This window comes from Clarias gariepinus, chromosome 5 (genome assembly GCF_024256425.1).
Source record: "Clarias gariepinus isolate MV-2021 ecotype Netherlands chromosome 5, CGAR_prim_01v2, whole genome shotgun sequence".
NCBI lineage: Eukaryota > Metazoa > Chordata > Actinopteri > Siluriformes > Clariidae > Clarias > Clarias gariepinus.
Genome location: NC_071104.1, coordinates 26,930,122 through 26,950,354, shown reverse-complemented (window position 1 = coordinate 26,950,354; position 20,233 = coordinate 26,930,122). Strand labels below are relative to the sequence as shown.

The 20,233-nt window shown below is 40.4% G+C and overlaps 1 protein-coding gene across 1 annotated transcript in view; it reads left to right on the top strand.

The window, feature by feature from the left end:
* Nucleotides 1–13,991: 13,991 nt before the first annotated feature.
* cobll1b (cordon-bleu WH2 repeat protein-like 1b) overlaps nucleotides 13,992–20,233 on the top strand; it is a 38,426-nt gene continuing 32,184 nt past the window's right edge. The window contains exons 1-2 of the mRNA XM_053497019.1: nucleotides 13,992–14,289; nucleotides 14,548–14,640. Coding sequence (XP_053352994.1) covers nucleotides 14,249–14,289; nucleotides 14,548–14,640 — 134 coding nt within the window. The 5' untranslated portion in view covers nucleotides 13,992–14,248. The remainder of the gene's footprint in view (nucleotides 14,290–14,547; nucleotides 14,641–20,233) is intronic.

The window sequence follows — 20,233 nt, the reverse complement described above, 5'->3', positions numbered from 1 at the left end:
GATTAAATCATCCTCTGTGTCTCTAAACAGCTTCTCTCTGAACTGAGATTGTGGGAGAGTGTTCAGGTTTAACGTTTAAAGCTCAGACATTTGTTACTGTTACTGTTCATAACATTCATTCATTCATTCATTCATTCAGTCATTCATAACTGGGGTGAGGTTTGGCATTGGAACAGCTTTATTTACAACCTGAAGGTCTGAAATGATGCAAGTCATGTTGATGTGGAAAGACAAACAAGTGCACACACAGACACACACTGCATACACACCATTTTCTTTATTATCCTGCTCTGATGACGATCTTAGTTCCACATTGCTTTTTGTTGTATAAATCGGGTCAAGGTTACAGGCAGCCAGTGAGTGGAAGGCAGAACAGGAACCCCATATGAGTAACAGATAACAGGAGGCTTCTGTCTATAACTCCATAAGGAAGAGAAAGAAGAGATGACTGTTGGTTTCCAGTCGTCTATACTATCATCAATAGTATTGCTAGCTCTGTTAGGCAAAACAGTTTTTATTAAATTATTTAATCCAAGCATATGAATAATAGTTAGTGTTCCATTTAGCAGCTCTAACATTCATTCATTCATTCATTTACTTATTCACTTAGTCATCTTTATCAAGCATGACACAAAAACATTCATGGTTTTTGAACACTTAGCACATGGTATGGGATGGGAGGTTGAAGAGATCCCAGTCCTTAGGAATAGGGAATATTTTCACCCTGCAGCCCAGATCGGGGAAATTTACTCTTATTCATCAATAAAACAGTGACCAGACTGCATTCTGTTTACTTGACTCATTCATTTCCCAGCCACACGTACCTAGCCTTCTCAGGAGGCAGTAGCATCAATCAAAAAATTACAAGTAATTACAGTTTGCATGTATTTTATGATTACAATTGAAAGCCGAAGCTATATCATACAGTATAAGCCTTATGTTGGTGACATATACTTGGTGATAATAGTTGTTCTGTGACACAGCAATAGAAAAACTAATTAAATATTTTGGGTTATTTTCATGTAATAATTTTTTAACTCATTAACTTTTTATAATCAAACTTATTACTTAATTCAAGTTAATTAAGTATTTACTCTCAGAAATTAGTTTGAAATACTTAGTATTAATATATTAGTATTAGATACTTTGTATTAATATATTATCTTTACTCATGGTATCTACGCTACAGCAGAGGAAGTTCTCTTTTTGTCATTTTTCCATCTCGCTCTGTAAACAGTATAGGGATTAACAGATAAAGCTTATTGCTGTTCAGGCTCCTCCCCACTAACCAATGAACACATGAAACTGATTGCATACATGTGTGTTACGCATAAGAGGTATGTGAAAGACAGAAAGATGAGGTGCTTTATCAAATAACACATCTGATGTAATTCCGTTTCTGTCATGAATTTTGGTATAGCTATTGCAGCTTTTGTGTGGAATAAAAACAGGACACGCATCTAGGATCCGTCTGTATCTCAATCATACTGATGTAGTAGAGCGACTGTGTACCTATGAACCTAATAATAGAAATTTTTCAACAAATAAATGTGTGTGTGTGTATGTGTGTGTGGTAAATTTTAGGACTCAATGCCACTAATCACCAGGAAAAAGTCATTGCTCAATGAAGATCTATCTCTCTTTCTCTTGCTTTCACAGGCACTCTCTGATGGATGGTTGATTAGTGTGTGCACTATAAACTGCTCTATTTATAGTTGAGACGAACAAAACACACCACCCATGTGCCCGAACTGGTTCGTGTGATAATGAACATGTTTAAAAAAATTTATCACAGTGCAAGAAAATTTTGACAAATTTGAATGAACCATTGTTATAACAGCACCGCTCTAGGATGGAACAGAGGTTACTTGCTTACAACAATGAGTCTTAATTGTTTAGCATACACACTATGAAAAAAAAAACACTTTGTGTGCCATAATAAGGGAACCAAATGTCAAACGATATGACGTAAGTAGCTGGGGTAAATGCTTTTATCATTAGGCAGCACTGACTAAATGGCTTTTCCCATATCAGTAAAACAGTTCTCATATCAGTAAAACAGCAACATTAAATGGTGTCTTTGTTTAAGTGTTATTCGGCAAAGCCCTGCATCAATGCAGATTCTGTAGTGGTATCTATGCCCCAGGTGAAAGAACCATAAAGACACTGAGAAACAAAAAATTATTCAGTTACCACATGCTTATAACAAAACACAGTTTAATCTTTCAAAATGCTGTATGGCATACAGTACAGTACATGTGTGGCACGTGGCACGTGGCACTGACAGTTGATGATATTATAACCAGGTACAACTTAACAGATGTTACATAAAGTTTAGATATAAGCCATGGACTTTTAGAAAATTATGAATATGGAATCTAAGATATTATTATTATTATTATTATTATTATAAGTTCTCTCTCTTTCACACACACACACACACACACACACAATAACATACGATAAATGTTTTTGCTTTAACTCAAATGCTATGTCATATTTTCATACATGTAGTCTTTACACAAATATGCACTAATTTGATCCAAGCATTTCTTCTGCAATCTGTTGAAAAGCTAAAAGAATAATGAATTCAGTATAAGAATGCCTGTATGGGGTATGCTATAATAGAAAACTAAACAAAGCCAGGGTGAGATGATGCTTTTAATACCATACATGTAATCTATTACAGCATGCCCTGAAGTGCTTTATTTTTTTAATGCTACTGTAAACATATTTTATTAAAATATACTTGTGTATGCAGCAATGTAACAATAAGATTTTAATTAACATAATATTTAAATTAGTGAAATAATAAAATAAATACGTAGAGAGTATGACAAGTCATAAAACATAATGGGTTCACTTAGAGGTGAGATAAGAAAAGCAGACAAAGTATGACAGGTCATAAAACATAATGGGTTCACTCACAGGTGAGACAAGAAAAGCAGATGACTATAAGACAGGTAATTAAACGTAAAAAGTAAGGGGATGGGTAGTGATATTCAGTGTACAGTGTGTACCCAAAGTACATGGGAAAAAATCCTAGAGTGATTCAGACATGAACTGTACTTATTTTATAATTAGCTGTAATGTGTATGATAAATAGACAAGATAAGGCGCCAGGTGCCGGACCCGAACTAGACACGAGCATAAGATAAGGCGCCAGATACTGGACAAGGACACTTAACAAAGGATTGAAACATGTGTTGGATACACATGCTACACGAGCACCTGCAGTCGCGCACACATGTCTAAGCAAAATATAGCAGTATAAATATAGCAGGTGGGTTCGTGAGGCGTTGGTGAAGGTGTGTGATGAGAAGAGACGAGAAGCAAAGCCGCCAGCGAGGGTGTCAAGCCAAAACAAGGGCGAAGCAGAGTCGTAGTCGAGGAAAGAGAGCTGGAGTTCAAAGCCATGTAATCCATCAGCGGGGGCGTCGAGACAAAACAAGGGTGAAGCGGAGCCGTAGTCGAGAAACGAAAGCGAAAATTCAAAGCCGTTAAATCCGAGCGTAGTGACAAATCCAAAACCTGAGATGAGAGGTGAAAAAACAAGAAACAAAGCGAGATCGGCAACGTGAAAAATGAACTGAAACGCAAGAAAACTGCGGCAAAAACACACGCCTCCCTATAAGCCGGATGAAATCAGCGCCAGATAAGAAGCCGATCTTAGAGAAAAATTCACGGTACATCGTAGCTGGGACACGTGGAAGGTGGTGTGAATGCATCACATGGACTAAGGGAAGTAAAAGTCAGTCGGCCCACAGGTTAATTAACTTGGTTATTGTAAATGGCCATGTGCTTGCATGAAAGTGTCTTTAGGGGGATGTCTCTGGTGGCAAGCATGACTCTCATACGTGAGACCTGGGGGTCTTGGAGCGATGACGGTCCGCCTGTCTCTTGTACGACCTGGATGCTTGCAGCAGGGATCGTCTGGCTTGTAACCATGTTCGTCTGCAGCAATGGACAAAATGTTGCCCCGGGGGAACCTCTACCTCCTCCTCTTGAGTTGAAAACAGCGGTGGTTGGTAGCCCAGACAGCACTGGAATGGAGATAGCCCTGTGGAGGCAGAAGGCAGAGAAATGTGAGCATACTCGACCCACGGGAGGAACTTGCTCCAAGTAGTAACATCCTGAGTGGTCATACACAGGAGGGCGACTTCCAATTCTTGTTTTTTTCGGACCGTCTGACTGTTGGATTGGGGGTAGGAGACAAACTGGAAGTGGCCCTGATGAGTTTACAAAAGGCCTTCCAGAAGCGTGAGGTGAACTGAGGGCGACGATCTGAAACTATGTCAGTGGGGTGACTGTGGAGACGAAAAACATGGAGGATCAAGTGCTTTGCAGTGTCTTTGGCGGAGGGAAGCTTGGAGAGCGGAACCAGGTGGACGGACTTGAAGAAATGGTCATGATACAAGTATTCCCATCAGATGAGGGAAGACCTGTTACGAAATTCAGCGAAATGTGCGACCAGGGACGGTGAGGTACAGGTAAAGGTCTGAGGAGGCCAGCCAGAGGGCGGTTGTTGGATTTACAGCGGGTGCAGATGTCGCAGGCTGCCATAAAGCAGGAAACATCCCTCCCCATCGGGCAGGGCCTGGGTGACAGGACAGCTTGGATCCATACATGGCCCCATTCCAGGACCTGTGAGCACAGACAGAGGGGAACGAAAAGACGACCTGAAGGGACGTTGAATGGTCTGGGCTCCTGAGTCAATGCCTGCTTAACTTAAGCTTCAATATCTAATTCCATGGCTGCTATTAGACAACGTGAGGGCAGGATAGTGTCACATGACGTGGAGTCTTGTGGAAAAGAGAACTGGCGTGAAAGAGCATCAGGCTTGGTGTTTTTAGAGACTGGCCGGTAGGACAGGAAAATGTTAAACCAGGAAAAGAATAGGGACCAATGAGCCTGTCAGGCATTGAGCTTCTTGGCCGTATGCAGCTATTCGAGGTTCGTGTGACAGTCCACACTAGAAATGGAAGCTTGGTTCCCTCCAGCCAGTTTCTCCACTCCTCTAGTGCTAACTTGATGGCCATTAGCTCTCGTTCGCCCATGTCGTAGTTTCTCTTCGCTGGGGACAGACGATGGGGAAAAAAAACAGGGGTTATCCTGTGGCGACCTTTGGGACAGGATCCCTTCGACGCCGGTGTTGGATGCATCCACCTCCACCACAAACGGGTGGGAAGGGTCGGGGATGATCAGTATAGTAGCTGAGGTGAACCTTTTCTTGAGATCGGCAATGGCTTTCTCTGCCTCCTTGTTCCAACTGAAGCGAGTCTTGGAGGAAGTCAGAGAGGTTAACCCGGGCGGCGACAGAGCTCGAATGAACCGGCGGTAGAAACTGGCAAAGACCAGGAATCGTTGGAGATCTCGTCATGAGACTTGGGTTGGCCAATTGGAGACTGCCTGGACCTTGGCCAGTTCCATCTCCAGCCGCGAGGGGGAGATGACAAAACCTAGAAAGGTGGTAGCCCTTGTGTAAAACTCATACTTCTCTGCCTTGACATACAAGTTGTTCTCTAGTAGCCTCTGTAACACTTGGGGAACGTGATGCCGGTGCTTCTCCAGGTCAGGAGAAAAATTTAAGATGTCATCTAGGTAAACGAGTACATAACAGTTCAAGAAGTCTCTGAAAACTTCATTGATCAGGCTACCAAATATTCATAATGACCGGTCAGGGTATTGAAGGCGGTCTTTTACTCGTCGCCCTACCTAATTCGGACAAGATGATATGCATTGCGCAGGTCGGATTTTGTGAAGATGGTTCCTCCTTGGAGAAGCTTGAAGGTTGTAGACATGAGCGGTAAGGGGTAACGGTTCCTGACTGTTATTTCAGTAAGCCCTCTGTAAGAGGTGTGCTCTTGATAATGCTGGGATTTGGAGGGGCAAAAAAGTTGTTTTTGGATTTTGATTTTTCTGACAGGCTATACTAATAAAATTAATAATAAGAATAAATAAAAGCATATAATTGATACATGTAATATTTATAGTATTAAATGATACGTGTGGTTATAGTATACGCATAATAAATAAATATATTTAATATTCAATAAATATAACAGAGATGAGATCAGATGATTTAGAGAGATTAACTGGGATAAGCCAAAAATAGAAGAAGGAGTTTTAGTGAAATGATCCGAGAGGGCATCGGGCTTAGTGTTCTTAGAACCTGGGCGGTAGGACAGGGTAAAATTGAACCTAGAGAAAAACAACGACCACCGAGCTTGACAGGCATTGAGTCTTTTGGCGGTGCGCAGGTACTCTAAGTTTCTGTGATCGGTCCACACTATGAAGGAGAGCTCGGTTCTCTCCATCCAATGTCTCCACTCCTCCAGCGCTACCTTGATGGGCAGGATCTCTCAGTCGCCTACATCGATATTCCTCTCAGCCGGCGATAGAAGTTTGCAAACCACAGGAACCGTTGGAGGTCACATCAAGAGGCTGGCGTGGGCCAGTTGGAGACGGCTTGAACCTTGGTGGGCTTCATTTCCAGTCGGAAGAGATTGTTGGAGGAAGAGATTGTGGAATGTTGTGGAAGTTGTATGGAACTCACACTTTTCGGCTTTAACAAAGAGATTGTTCTCTAAGAGCCTCTGCAGAACTTGGCGAACGTGGTGCCGGTGCTCCTCCAGACCTCGAGAAAAAAAATTTAAATGTCGTCCAAGTACACAAACACGAAAGAGTCCAAGAAGTCACGGAGGATGTCATTAATGAGGGCCCGGGAATACGGTAGGGGCGTTGGACAGTCCGAACAGAACCACCAAATATTGGTATTGCCTGGTGGGTGTGTTGAAGGCGGTTCTCCACTCGTCGCCCTCTCGGATGCGGACGAGGTGATAAGCATTTCGTAGGTCGAGTTTGGTGAAGATGTCCGCTCCCTGGAGAAGTTCAAAGGCGGTGGCCATGAGGGGTAATGGGTAGCGGTTTCCTGATGGTTATCTTGTTAAGCCCTCTGTAATCAATGCATGGACAAAGGGACCTGTCTTTTTTCTTGACGAAGAAGCATCTTCTTGTCAGAGATGCGGGTCCTGCCAAGCTGCATGGGCTCCTCCCGATCCGTCTGCTGCAGAGTAGGAGGCGCGTGCCCTAGTCTGGGTTGGGGTAAATTCGGGAGGTACACTTCTGGATGACCGTCTTAAATGGAGACGTGAGTCGACTTGCCCCGCGAGATCCATGAGCTCGTGGAGGTCCGTGGAAGGTTCATGAGAGATGAACTCATCCTTAAGAGCTTCTGATAGCCCTTCCAGAAAAACATATGCTAGGGCTCTGTCGTTCCATCCACTAGAAGCGGCTAGGGTACAGAACTCAATGGCATAGTCATAAGCAGAGCGGGATCCCTGACAAAGTCTTAATAACCTAGTTCCAGCCTCCCTGCCGACAAATGAGCGATCAAAGACCCTCCTCATCTCCTAGGAGAAATCATCGAGATTCTCACAGCATGGGTCGCAAGCTTCCCAGACAGGCTGTGCTCCACTCCCTGGCTCTACCGGTTAGTAGCGTGATTACGTAGGCCACCCCGGAACGTTCTGATGAGAAGGAGAAAGCTTGTAGCTCAAAAATCAGTGAGCATTGTGAGAGAAATAACCTACAAGTTCCTGGTTCTCCCCCATACGTGGGAGGGGCTGGTAGGCGTGGCTCTCGTGGGGTTCCAAAGTTTGAGGTCTGAGCTGTAGGCACCTGGAGAAGCTGGACTTGGGAGATGATGTCAGCTAGAGTCCGTCTTGTGGCAATGAGTTCCTCTTGGTTCTTCCTAAAGAGAACGCCTTGGCTCTCCAGTGCCCGTCTCATCCCGTTTAACCATGCTGGGTCCATAGTGATGGCTGGATTATTCTGTAGCGAGCGCGCAGGTCGTGGGCTGTGAAGATGGACCGAGGTGCAGGTGGAGGTGCGGGTCATGAGCCTCCCTGTTCTGAGATGCGAGATCCGTAGTGTCACATTGCTGCCGGGACATGAGACAGAGCCGTGGTCGTGAAGGCGGAAGTGTTAGATCGGAGCCGTAAAGTCCGTCCGCAATGTCGTAGTGCCAAAACGCTGAGCCGTAGTCGAGGAGGTGAGAGCGAGAGTTCAAAGCCGTGTGATCAGTCAGCGAGGGCGTCGAGCTAAAACAAACATGAAGCAAGGCCGTGGTCAAGAAACGAAAGCGAAAGTTTAAAGCCGTTAAATCCAAGCGTGGCGATAAATCTAAATCGTGAGACGAGAAACAAAGCGAAATTGGCAACATGAAAAACCATGAACGGAAATTGCGGCAAAAACAGAAACAGAAATTTACGAGAAAACTGCGGCAAATCAACAGACAATTCAGCGGCGAGACAGCGCGCTGCGCTTCCTTATAAGCTGGATGAAATCAGCGTCAGATGAGAAACCGGTGTGCCGGCAAGGCGGTCCGGGAGGGACGATGACAGCGTGGGAAAGGAAATGTCAAAAGGTCTTTGATCAGTGCGAAGGCACTGAGAGCGTGACACATTCATACACTACAGGCAACTTGGAAATGCCAATTAGCCTTGTCTGTATGTCTATGGACTGTGGAAGATAACTGGAGTATGCGAAGGAAACCCATCAAGCACATGGAGAACATGCAAACTATATGCACACAGGCCCAAGGCAGTAATTGAACCCGGAACCTGGAGGTGCAAGGCGACAGTGATAACCACTAATTCATCATGCTGCCTACATAATATATTTATATAATTACATTTAATGCTATGGAATGTTAAAAAGTTAAGTAAAAACATATTAATGGCATTATAGAATATTAATTACATTAAGGTCTTTAAGGTTTGAGAAAGTTTTATTTTGGTGGGATGGTGGTTTACACTGTAGCCTTGCACCTCCAGGGCTGTATACTGTATAGAGTATATAAAAGGGTGTATTGTAAAATGGTGAAAGGGTAAAATGGTCCAGAGTACACTAGTCTGTGGAGATATATTCGTCGTTTCTGTAGTATTTACTTATGGGGTTAGGTTGCCAGCTTGACACCTGATTGGATCTGAGCATTCGGGGGTAAAGGACCTTTTCAAGGGTCTAACAGTGGCAGCCCAGCGGCCCTCCCTGTTAGCATGCAGTCAAGCCACCCCGTCCTTATAATAAAAAGTAGAAGAAGAAGGAGAAAAAGAAGAAAAAGAATATCCATGTAGACTGGTTGCCTTTTTTTTTTCTTTTAAGGAAGTAAGTCTTTTAAGTAAAAGTAAATCCATTATGTCTATATCACCTAAACTACATTGCAAACTAAGGGGCACTAAAAACCTCCCATTTAAGTAATCTTAGTTTAAAACATTATTCATCAAAAGTAATTTTGACCATATCATATTGACCATACAAAAGTGCAGTATCTGTGTTTCATTACTGGCTCAGCTTAAAGTATATCCTAATAAATTTCAATAGTCCCCGATCTGTATAGTAGGACAATATATATATACAGTATATATATATATATATATATATATATATATATATATATATATATATATATATAAAATGCCTGAAGTCCAGTGTCAAGTACCCACAGTCAGTGATGGTCTGGGGTGCCATGTCAGCTGCTGGTGTTGGTCCACTGTGTTTTATCAAGGGCAGGGTCAATGCAGCTAGCTATCAGGAGATTTTGGAGCACTTCATGCTTCCATCTGCTGAAAAGCTTTATGGAGATTTCATTTTTCAGTATGACCTGGTACCTGCTCACAGTGCCAAAACCACTGGTAAATGGTTTACTGACCATGGTATTACTGTGCTCAATTGGCCTGCCAACTCTCCTGACCTGAACCCCATAGAGAATCTGTGGGATATTGCGAAGAGAAAGGTGAGAGACGCAAGACCCAACACTCTGGATGAGCTTAAGGCCGCTATCGAAGCATCCAGGGCCTCCATAACACCTCAGCAGTGCCACAGGCTGATTGTCTCCATGCCACGCCGCATTGAAGCAGTCATTTCTGCAAAAGGATTCCCGACCAAGTATTGAGTACATAACTGAACATAATTATTTGAAGGTTATCTTTTTTTGTATTAAAAACACATTTCTTTTATTGGTCGGATGAAATATGCTAATTTTTTGAGATAGGAATTCCAAAATCCAAATCCAAAATCATCAATATTAAAACAATAAAAGGCTTGAACTACTTCCGTTGTGTGTAATGAATCTAAAATATATGAAAGTCTAATGTTTATCAGTACATTACAGAAAATAATGAACTTTATCACAATATGCTAATTTTTTTAAAAGGACCTTTATATATATATATATATATATATATATATATTATAGCCATATATATTATAGCTAAAGGACGATAATATTTGTTTCTCTGCAAACCAGTTTAATTAGTTGGATTGTTTGATAGCTTGACCCATTTTTACCACTTCATTGAGTATCATTCTTATTTTTATCTGCATGGGTTTATATATTTTCATATATTTTTTCTTTTTTTTAGTGACACAGACCTATCAGGTTTTTGATGTCAAATGTCTCTTGGATACCTAATCTTTTGATTAAAAAACTTTTCAAGCATTTTGTCTGTCAACATATAAAGCAAGACCTTTGTGATCAGAGAGAAGTATACAGTACTGCCTATTCATGTTTCTTCTTTAGTTTGTTAAAAGTATGCAAGGCTATGAAATAAACATTATGGTTAATAACAATGATAATAAGTAATTCTGCAAGATGAACAGTTCCTGGGAGATAGCATATTTTGATTTGGTTTCAGACAAGGACTGGACATTAGAATTAAGTTATTAAACAAAAAGAGATTCAGGGGACAGCCCCAAAAACTCTGTACCATAAAACTAACAATAGTACAGTGATTGACATAAAACAGTGTGGGAAGAAATGTGTGAGAAGAAATTGGGAAATGCCCCTTACGTGTGTATTAATCTACCACAAAAGCATTAATCAAGTGCTCCTTATCAGATGTATGACAGGTGAAACCTAGGACCCACACACATCGATGGGAAAGAGTAGATCTACCATGTTTCTTATTTCCTCATTCCTGAGCTGCACTGATTAGTTTATACTCTTTTTAGTTCCTGCATAAATTAATGAATTACTTCTCTGCAGACTAGTTAGTGTGCTATTTATTTTAAACATATCACTGGTTTCACAGTAAAATAGGGTGGGCTAAAATTCTCACATATAAACTGTAATATTATTAGGCTAACACACACACACACACACACACACACACACACACACACACACACAAAGTACTGTATATGCTGATCAGCCAAAACAATGGGTAGGTCCCTCCTGTGTCCACAAGATTTCTGAAACTGTGCTGTGTTGTTTGGCACCAACATGTTAGTAGCAAATCCTTTAGGTGCTGTAAGTTGCAAAGTGGGTCAGATCAGATTTGTAAATCCAGCACATCCCACAGATGCTCAATCAGAGTGAGATTGATCAACACCTTAAACTCTCTGTTGTGTTCCTCAAACCATTTATAAAATATTTTGCAGTGCATTATTAAAAGTATTATTCTGCTGAAAGAGGCCACTAGCATCAGGTAATACTTGGTCTGCAACAACACTTCCATAATTTTTTTATTTTATTTTATTTTTATTTTTGTGAAGCTGCCTTGAGACAATGACCATTGTTAAAAGCGCTATATAAATAAAATTGAATTGAATTGAATTGAATGTGTCAAAGTAACATCCACACCCAGTTTTTCACCCAGAGCATCACACTGTATTCACTGACATGATTTCTACCAATAGCCCATCCTGGAATCATTTAAAATAAAAATCAGCTGGGGTCACCTTTTTTTCCCACTGCTTCATGGTCCAGTTCTAATATCCATGTGACCATTGTTGGAGCTTTCAGCAGTGGACTGATCCTTACGGTTGCCCATTTTTCACACTTCTCACACATACAGTAGACTTCAAGAACAGGTGTCAATATAAGAAGATACTTAATGCTATTCACTTCACCTGTCAGTGACTTTTTTAAAATCTATTCACTTATTAATTTATTTATACTTTCACACAGTTTTTAAAGGACTTTGCCATTAGGTACATTTTGGAGAACCAACCTCAAATCTTCTGTGGATTTAGGCTGCCTTAAATCTTTGTTTCTTCAGTTAATCCCAGACAGACTAAAAATCTTGCAAGGAGGGCTGTGTGGGGCATTTAGCATTTTTCTGCAAGCCAGTTCTTATGTTTTTCATCTTAGCCAATAAATTGCTTAGCCTTGTTTCCACGTCACCTTTTGGGGGGATATTCTCCAATGAAGACCACATCTAGCCAGACTTGTCCAAACAGTAGATGGGTATACTTGGGACCCACTGTACATATACAGTACATATACAGTATATACAAACATTTCTGTCACACAAAAAAATCCGAACCATGATCAAGGCATGGACTTCTGAAGATGTCCGAAGGTGTGATGTGTTATGTGGCCCCAATGTTTTTATGAATTATATACTTGTACATACAGTAGATAATCCACACACAAAAACTACATTGCCTCAATTTTTACAATAAGAAAAATTTAGGCTATAATTAAAGCTTATTTATTGCTGTTTAACATGGTGGGCATGGTGTACAGTACATTCAATTCATGTACAGGTACAGAATATTATTTTGAAAGGTTTCTTTACTGCCTGGATGCATTTTGCTCTTAAATGACTAGAAGGGTTAAATGTAACAGGTTTATTTTTGAAGCATGCCTTTATTAAATTAACATGTGGCTAGCTAGCATGTGTAAAGATGAATGACATTCGAATAGAATAGAATAGAATAGAATAGAATAGTTGTAAATGCTCACCGGTTGGGATTGCATGTATATATTTTTTATATATGACTGTAGTTCCCATACTGACTCTTAGTAGTGGCAGGGTATCAGCACTAAGAGTAAGTGCTTACAACAAATTACAACTGATTTTTAAGAATGGTTACTATTATTCAATAGCTTATATGGTTGTTTCCAGGCCATTTGGCAAGCCGTTTCTTGACACAACCGTTTTTTTGTTGTTGTTTGTTTGTTTAAATTTTTTCACCCTCGTACACATTTTTGAAGCCATTCCTGAAATGGATCAACAGTGCTAAAGAAAAAAAAATATATAAAATATACTGTAGACATCGAGTTTCCAAGAACTGAAGCTTTGCTCTCATGCTGTACAGAATTTGTGCCACAGGATGTCACTGTTGTGCAAGAAATTCCCCAGAGCTTCGCTTCTGAGCAATTGGGCAGTCAAACCATGAAGCTCTAACAAAATTTTTTTTTAAACCCGTATTTAGTATTACAGTGTGTTTGGTGTTTTGTTTTTATTATATTACACTATGGTGGGTGCACTATCAGTGACTTTATTCAATAATAAATGTCTCAAATAAATAAACAAAAATAAATGTCTCAGGAGCAGTGAGAAGCAGTGAAAAAATGGCACAGGAGCAGTGACTTTATTTAGAGGATATCAAAAACAGTAAAAAAAAAAAAGGTTTAGAAGCAGTGACAAAATGACACAGAAACAGCGGCTTTTTTGTGACAAGATCAAAAGCAGTGAAAAAATGGCACAAAAGTGTTTTATTTAAAGATCAAAAGCAGTAAAAAAAAAATGTCAGGAGCAGTGACAAGCAGTGAAAAAAGGCACTCGAGCAGTGACTTTATTCAGAGAAGTTCAAAAGCCAAAAAAATAATAATTATTATAATGTTAGAACATTAGCATTGATAAAGATCAAAAGAAATAAAATAAAAAAAACACAGAAGCAGTGACTTAATTCAAAGAACAATCCAAAAGCAGTGACAAATAGACACAAGAGAAGTTTTTCAGACAAGCAGTGACATTACTGTGCCACATTAACTGTTTCTCTTTGTGTCCTGCATATTGTGCCTATTGTGTGTGGGCTTTAGGCACAGCACATTATTCACTCTTCATTTTTGCTGGGGCGGAAAGTACGAGCCCTGTGCAGCGTGGACGCGTTGAGAAAGCTGCGCAGTGTGTGAAAGAGGAGCGCAGGGGGCGCTTATTGGCACTGACTCGGCCCATCGTGTCATGACTGGAATATGTAGTCTCTCTGCTGTCTTCCACTGCAGAGCTAAAGAGCAAGTGTGTCCAGGCGGGGATCCGGAACAGAGGAGCGACTGTTGAGTGCAGCAGGACAGCTAGAGAGAAAAGGGGGGGAAATGGTAGGAGTCGCAAGATTTTGAGTTTCAAAACAAAGCGGGACACAAGCAGCTTGCCTGGGTGGGAAACGATGTGGAAGGCAGAGGGACAGGGATGTGTTTTAAGGTTCGAGAAAGTGACGTTTTAACGGAGTGCGACTGATGAGAGTTGAGAACCGTGCTGAGGATCAAGGACAAGCCGGGTGAGTTCGTCACAGATTATCTTTATTAATCACAAAGCCCGGTTGTGCTCATTAGAATAATTTATTTCCCCATCAGTAACAGGGTAGCTTTGTTACAGGACTGTAGACTGCGCGCTGAACTGAGCTCACTCTTCCTGCCAGGTGGCTTCAGTGAGCTTGGAAGGTGCGCAGTCAGGAAGTGTGTGTGTGTGTGTGTGTGTGTGCGCGCGCGCGCGCGCTTGCTTTTGGTTTTAGATTTACAGTATTTTTGTTTTGCAGTCCAGGGGTTTGTGTAATAGGCATACAGCCGAGCAGAGGAATGGATGGAGATGTTCTTCAGGACGCACATCACAGCAGAACATCTCACAAACGGTAGGCTACAGAATTCATTACTAAATGTTATGTTATGTTTTTACTCTCATTGTCTGTCAGGGCATTTTAGTCTAATACACAGCCTTCCAATCCGGTCCTCAGAGACTCCCAGCCAGAATATTTCGTTTCAGTTCTAAGCACACCTGAGCCAGGTAATCAGCAGTCTACAGCCACACAGTTTACATTGGTGTGACCAAGTTATGCCCAGTGACCTTCCTGGAGTGGCATTAAAGGATGTGGCAACGTCTTTACTGTATGTGTACAGTATGGTCAGAATAGGCATATGATATGTAAGCAACAGTTGTTTGTCTTCTATCAAACTGCAAATAAGTTATACCTACATGTTTTAATGAAAGAATCGAATGCTATGTTTTCAAATAAGGGCAGAAAATTATGCCGCATTGGTTAGCATGGTTACCATTCGCCTCCGTGGTTGAGGTCATGGTTCTCTGGTTGCATGTTCTCTGGTTTTCCTCCAAGTACCCTCTCACAGGTCAAAGACATGCATTGTAGGATGACTGGTGTATAGCATATTATTGGGCATGTGAATGTTATTGTGCCTGTGCTTAGCACTGTCACCCTGCACCTCCAGAGTCCGGGTTCGATTCCTGCCTAATGAGGGATATTGTGGCGGTACGGTGGCTTAGTGGTCAGGAATGTCGCCTTGCACCACCAGGGTTCGGGTTCGATTCCCACCTCGTCATCTGTGTGCACATAAGTTTATACACATGAGTTTTCATGTTCTTCCTGTGACTCCAGTTTCCTCCCACAGTCCAAAGACATGCATATTAGTCATATAATTGGCTTTCCCAAATTGCTTGTAGTGTGTGAATGCATGTGTGAATGCTAACCGGAGGTCCTACCATGTCTTAATTGGGAATTAATACAATGGTAATCACCATTGGCCTTTACGGTCCCTAGTTGGACTACAGAGGTTCCTAGATGGATAGATGGATGCTGTAAAAATGTGCTTGTGCCCTTATGTACTGTAGGGTGTCCCCTGCGCTGTGCCCTAAATTCTGTGTGATAGAATCCGGCTCCCTATGACCCTATACAGCAGTATGGAAAATGAAAGAGGGAATGAATGTTTCCAAGTAATGAATATTGTGTCTGACATTGAGTCTGACAAGTTTGCTTACATGTTTGTTCATCGGGCTCTATGATGACAGGCAATAGAGTGCTTCTGTGTTAGATGCTGTGTACTGTCTTTCTGGCCAATCACTCTGCAGATCTTCATCCTAGTCATATGGATCAGAAAAAAATAAACTTTAATAGGGAATGTGAGCCAAATAATTTTTACATATTGTGGTTCACAATATTGGTCTTTACAATATAGATTTTAGCAGTGATTCTGGGGTGTTTAGATGATTCAGTTTTAAAATTACCCCCTAAATTCAGGGCAACCTTCAGTGAATCTAAGCTTGCATTTTTCACTCTCATTGTAGGTAACAAATAATTAATGGTATATAACTAAATATTATGATAAATAAGTAACCTATAAACTGGGATTTAAGTTGTTGATACACATCCATCAATAGACAAGATGCAGCCATGATTCACTATTGCAAAGCATATTACACATTGCAGTCACATGTCAAGTGCGGTTTCTCTGCTGTGAGGAAATTGCATATCAATGACATAAGTCAGATATTGAAATAGTAGTCATAAAGAAAATTAAGCAGTGAGGTAATTACACCATCATATAATCTGTAAATTTATGTCCCTTGTCGGCTAGTCTGTTACCACCATTACCAAGTCTTTTCGTCTTTTTGTTTCACACACACACACACACACACACACACACACACACACACACACACACACACAAAACATGTCAGTGGGGTCATTAGAGTTCACAGATTATGCTTTAAAGTGGTGTGCATGTTTGTTTTACAACATTTATCTGGTGGTGTTGCTGTTTGTGACTTTTTAGCCCTAATTAACATCCTGGTTTGTGCAGGCTTTTACACAACCTTTGACTTTCCCCCATTTCCTGCCCCAAAGCAGAGCAAAGACGGTTCGTGGGAAACAGACCATATGGAAAAGAGGCAGAAATCATGTTATTGCATCAAGTAAAGTTCTTGTAATTTTGTACTGTAGATTCAGGAAATTAAGCTTTAATTAAGCTTTTAAGGCACAAATCTCATCTAATCAAGAATTCTTTCTTTAAAGCTGGTTGGAAATTGCACCACTGCATGTTTATTCAAGTGAATCACATAAGACAGATAATATCTTTAGCATTCCAACTGACTCATTAAAGCCCGGGATGCTTTAGCTATATGGAGAAGAAATTAATTTGGAAGCATGGAGCTGAAGTTGGCTGAATATAGGCTTAATTATAAGCCAAAAGGTTTGAAATTAGTGCTCAGGTTCAACTTGCTGAAAATGAAATAAGCTGTAAGCAGTCCAGTAGCTGGAAGCGTCTTCTCTGGGAGTGGCTGTCAAACGGCTGTCTTCATGAAGTTTATCCAGAAATACCAGAAATGCTATTTTAGTTTTGCTATTAGGCATATGAATTGGTAATTATATGTGGTGTCAGATATGGTTTACTTTTTTTAGTGCAACCTATCCTTGTATGCTTTGTCTGTCATTTTCAATTTGTGTTCTGTCCACTTTAATTCAAGTACGTTGCAGTGTTTGAATGTTTTTGTAAGAGCATACTTTTGCTTCTAGAAATATCTGATGTTCATTATCAGGGGACTTCTTTTGGGAGAAAGGCATTTTGAAATACAACATGAGCCCTAACAGCAGTGGAATGATTGTGAAATATGGGCACAAAAGCATTGGTGACTCTGGAACTGCTATCCAGTGCTGACTGTGGTGAAACTGTGTGGAAATCCAAACAAGCCATAGTCATTCAGCTGTATCTGTGCTGCACTACCCTACTTACACTACTTTCAGTGCTGCTTCCAGGGTAATGCCTTTTGATGACTGGGGTTTCTAAAACCGAGAAAGATTAACTACCATACCGTCACTTATATAAGTCCAGCGTGTGAAATTTCAGGTGTTGGAGTGGAGTCTGGGAATGAAATGTATTTTGCACTGCTGGAGTTGGCAGGCTATCCCTTCCCGACAGCTGGTCTTGGAATTTGCCGATGAGAAAGCCAGAATTGTGGGTTATTGTTCACCTATGATGTCATTTATGCTTTTACTCAGTACCAAAAGATCACCATGGACACAGTTATTTGTAAACGACTGCACTGGGCATTGGGTTACTGTGAATTCTGGACAGTGTTTTCATTCTTTTCATTTTTTTGCTATTTTTTTTCTCCAGTCTTTTACACATTATCTCTAATTCAGTAACAATACATATCCTAATTACTGTGAATGTGCACTATATGCAATTATTGTCAATTATTTTTGACAGTAATAGATAAGACAGCTGACGCCTACTCTCTTCTGCTTTTTGAATAGGTGTCATGCAATGTAAATAGATTTGCTCAGTGTTAAGGTAAAAGATAATTAAAGACAATTACTACGTCTTGCTTACGTCATCAATCAGCATGAATTAGGGCATTGCCACTTCCGTGTTTCTAGTTTCACATTAGGGCTTCTGTCATTCTATTGGTAGATTTTAAATGAATGTTGTAGCAGTGGCCAGATCGGTTGACTGTTTCTGGTTGCAGTGGCACTACTGTAACTCAGCCACTCCAATCTACATTGTGAGAGCACTGATATTAATTTATAACTAAATAATTATTTTAGCATTTTGTTAAGAATCAAGAAATTTAAACCCAGCTTTACTGAATACTTTTATTCTGCTCCACCTTTCTGGAAATAGGTGGAACCGTTGTGTGTATATATATTGTTTGTCTTAAGTGCCTGCAGGTCTTTATTGTGTACCAAAATAATTGAGTATTGTGGAAAATTCATTTTCCGATCATAAAATATCCCCAGGAGTTCTGCATAATGCTCACTCTGTCTGCACGTGCCATACATCTACAGTACATACCACATGTCATGACTCCTCCACATACCACGCAGACATGCACATGCACTTTTCCCCTCCCATCCCTCTCTCTCTCTCTTACTCAATAGCCCTATTTAACACCACTAGGTCTGGTACTGTTTTGCTGAGGTCTAAAGGAAAACATTTCCATGAACCCAAATGGAGCTTAAAAGAGCGTAAGTGCATATGTATTCTTCTGTCCTGCTCAAGATGTTAAGACTCAATATGTTTTTAAATTGTTGTCCGGTCTGTGCAGAACTACAAAGTTCTATATAGTGAATGATTTACGGGGATTAATGAAGCTATACTATATAAAGTTAATGGGATATTTTCAGGCGATCATAGATGGTTATTAGGGAATATAAGGTTGTAATAAGGGAGAAAATTAGATTACAGTGCAAATTGGACTGGTTGGTTTTTGTTTCACCATTGGAGGCGGAATATTGAACATAAATCTAAAGAGCACTGCCAATGGCCTGGATGGAAATTATAGGGGTTCAGAGAGACACATAGCTAATAACTACATTTTTGAAGGTGCCATGTGTGATATTAGCATGTGTGTGAATTCCTGTGTGTGTGACATGTGTTTTCCTCCAACAGTGCTAAAGGCCGTGATTTATCTCTGTTGTATCTGTAAAACCGGCCTAGGAGGAAACACACACATGCCTAGACACACATGTTCTCTCAACACATGGAGACCGGGTTCTGACACACACTCAATGCTTTAACAATTATACACACCCATTAAAACAAACAAACATGCAGGCATGAAATGATTCATCAGTTAAACATGTTTGGAATGGCTACAGTACAAGAGCCTGAGATGAACCTGAAAAAGAAAACAAGGTCTCTGGTGAATACATACAGTAGTTATGTATATTATTCTACAGTACATTGCATTGTTCTGCTGCCTCATGACTGGCTGATTTAAATATCTCAGGAGTACAGTTACTGTATTCTGTTAATGTGGGCCAAGAGTGTATATATAATAAATATACCGTTTTCATTACAGTATGCCAGTAAAATAGTAGTGTCACATTAAAATCACCTATAAAATTTTAAATTATAGTTTAATTAAATGTTTATTAAAATAATCGTCTTAGAATCGTAAAAAAAAAACAATTGAATATGCAAATCTAGTTAATAGGATAATTAACTAAGCAATTAAGGAAATGAGGCTAGAATGGAAAGTGGTATGCCATTCCATCACAGGGCAGGATGCACACACATTTACACACTCCTTTACACATAGAGGAATTCCAGCATAGATATTTGACCTACCTGAATGTTTTGGGAGGTGAGAGCAAACCTAGAGCGTGGATAAACCCTATGTTGATACAAGTTGCTACATAATTCCGTACGTATTCATTACATGGGATGCCAATATATAGAAAAGTACAGAGTGTACCACCTGTAGGATTCTAAAGAAACTGCAACATTTTACCGCTTTTTATTTTATACAGTAGTAATGCAGTGGTGAAGGAATCCAAAATATCCAATAATCCCCTTTAAACAGGGGATATTAAGATGTGTCTGCCACTTATGCTCTGTAAAGCTTTTATAATTCGGTGTTTTTTGAGGCAGGTAACTCTAAATTACCTTTTTACCCGGGGTTAGTTTTGATCTTCCTTTCCTGCCATGGTC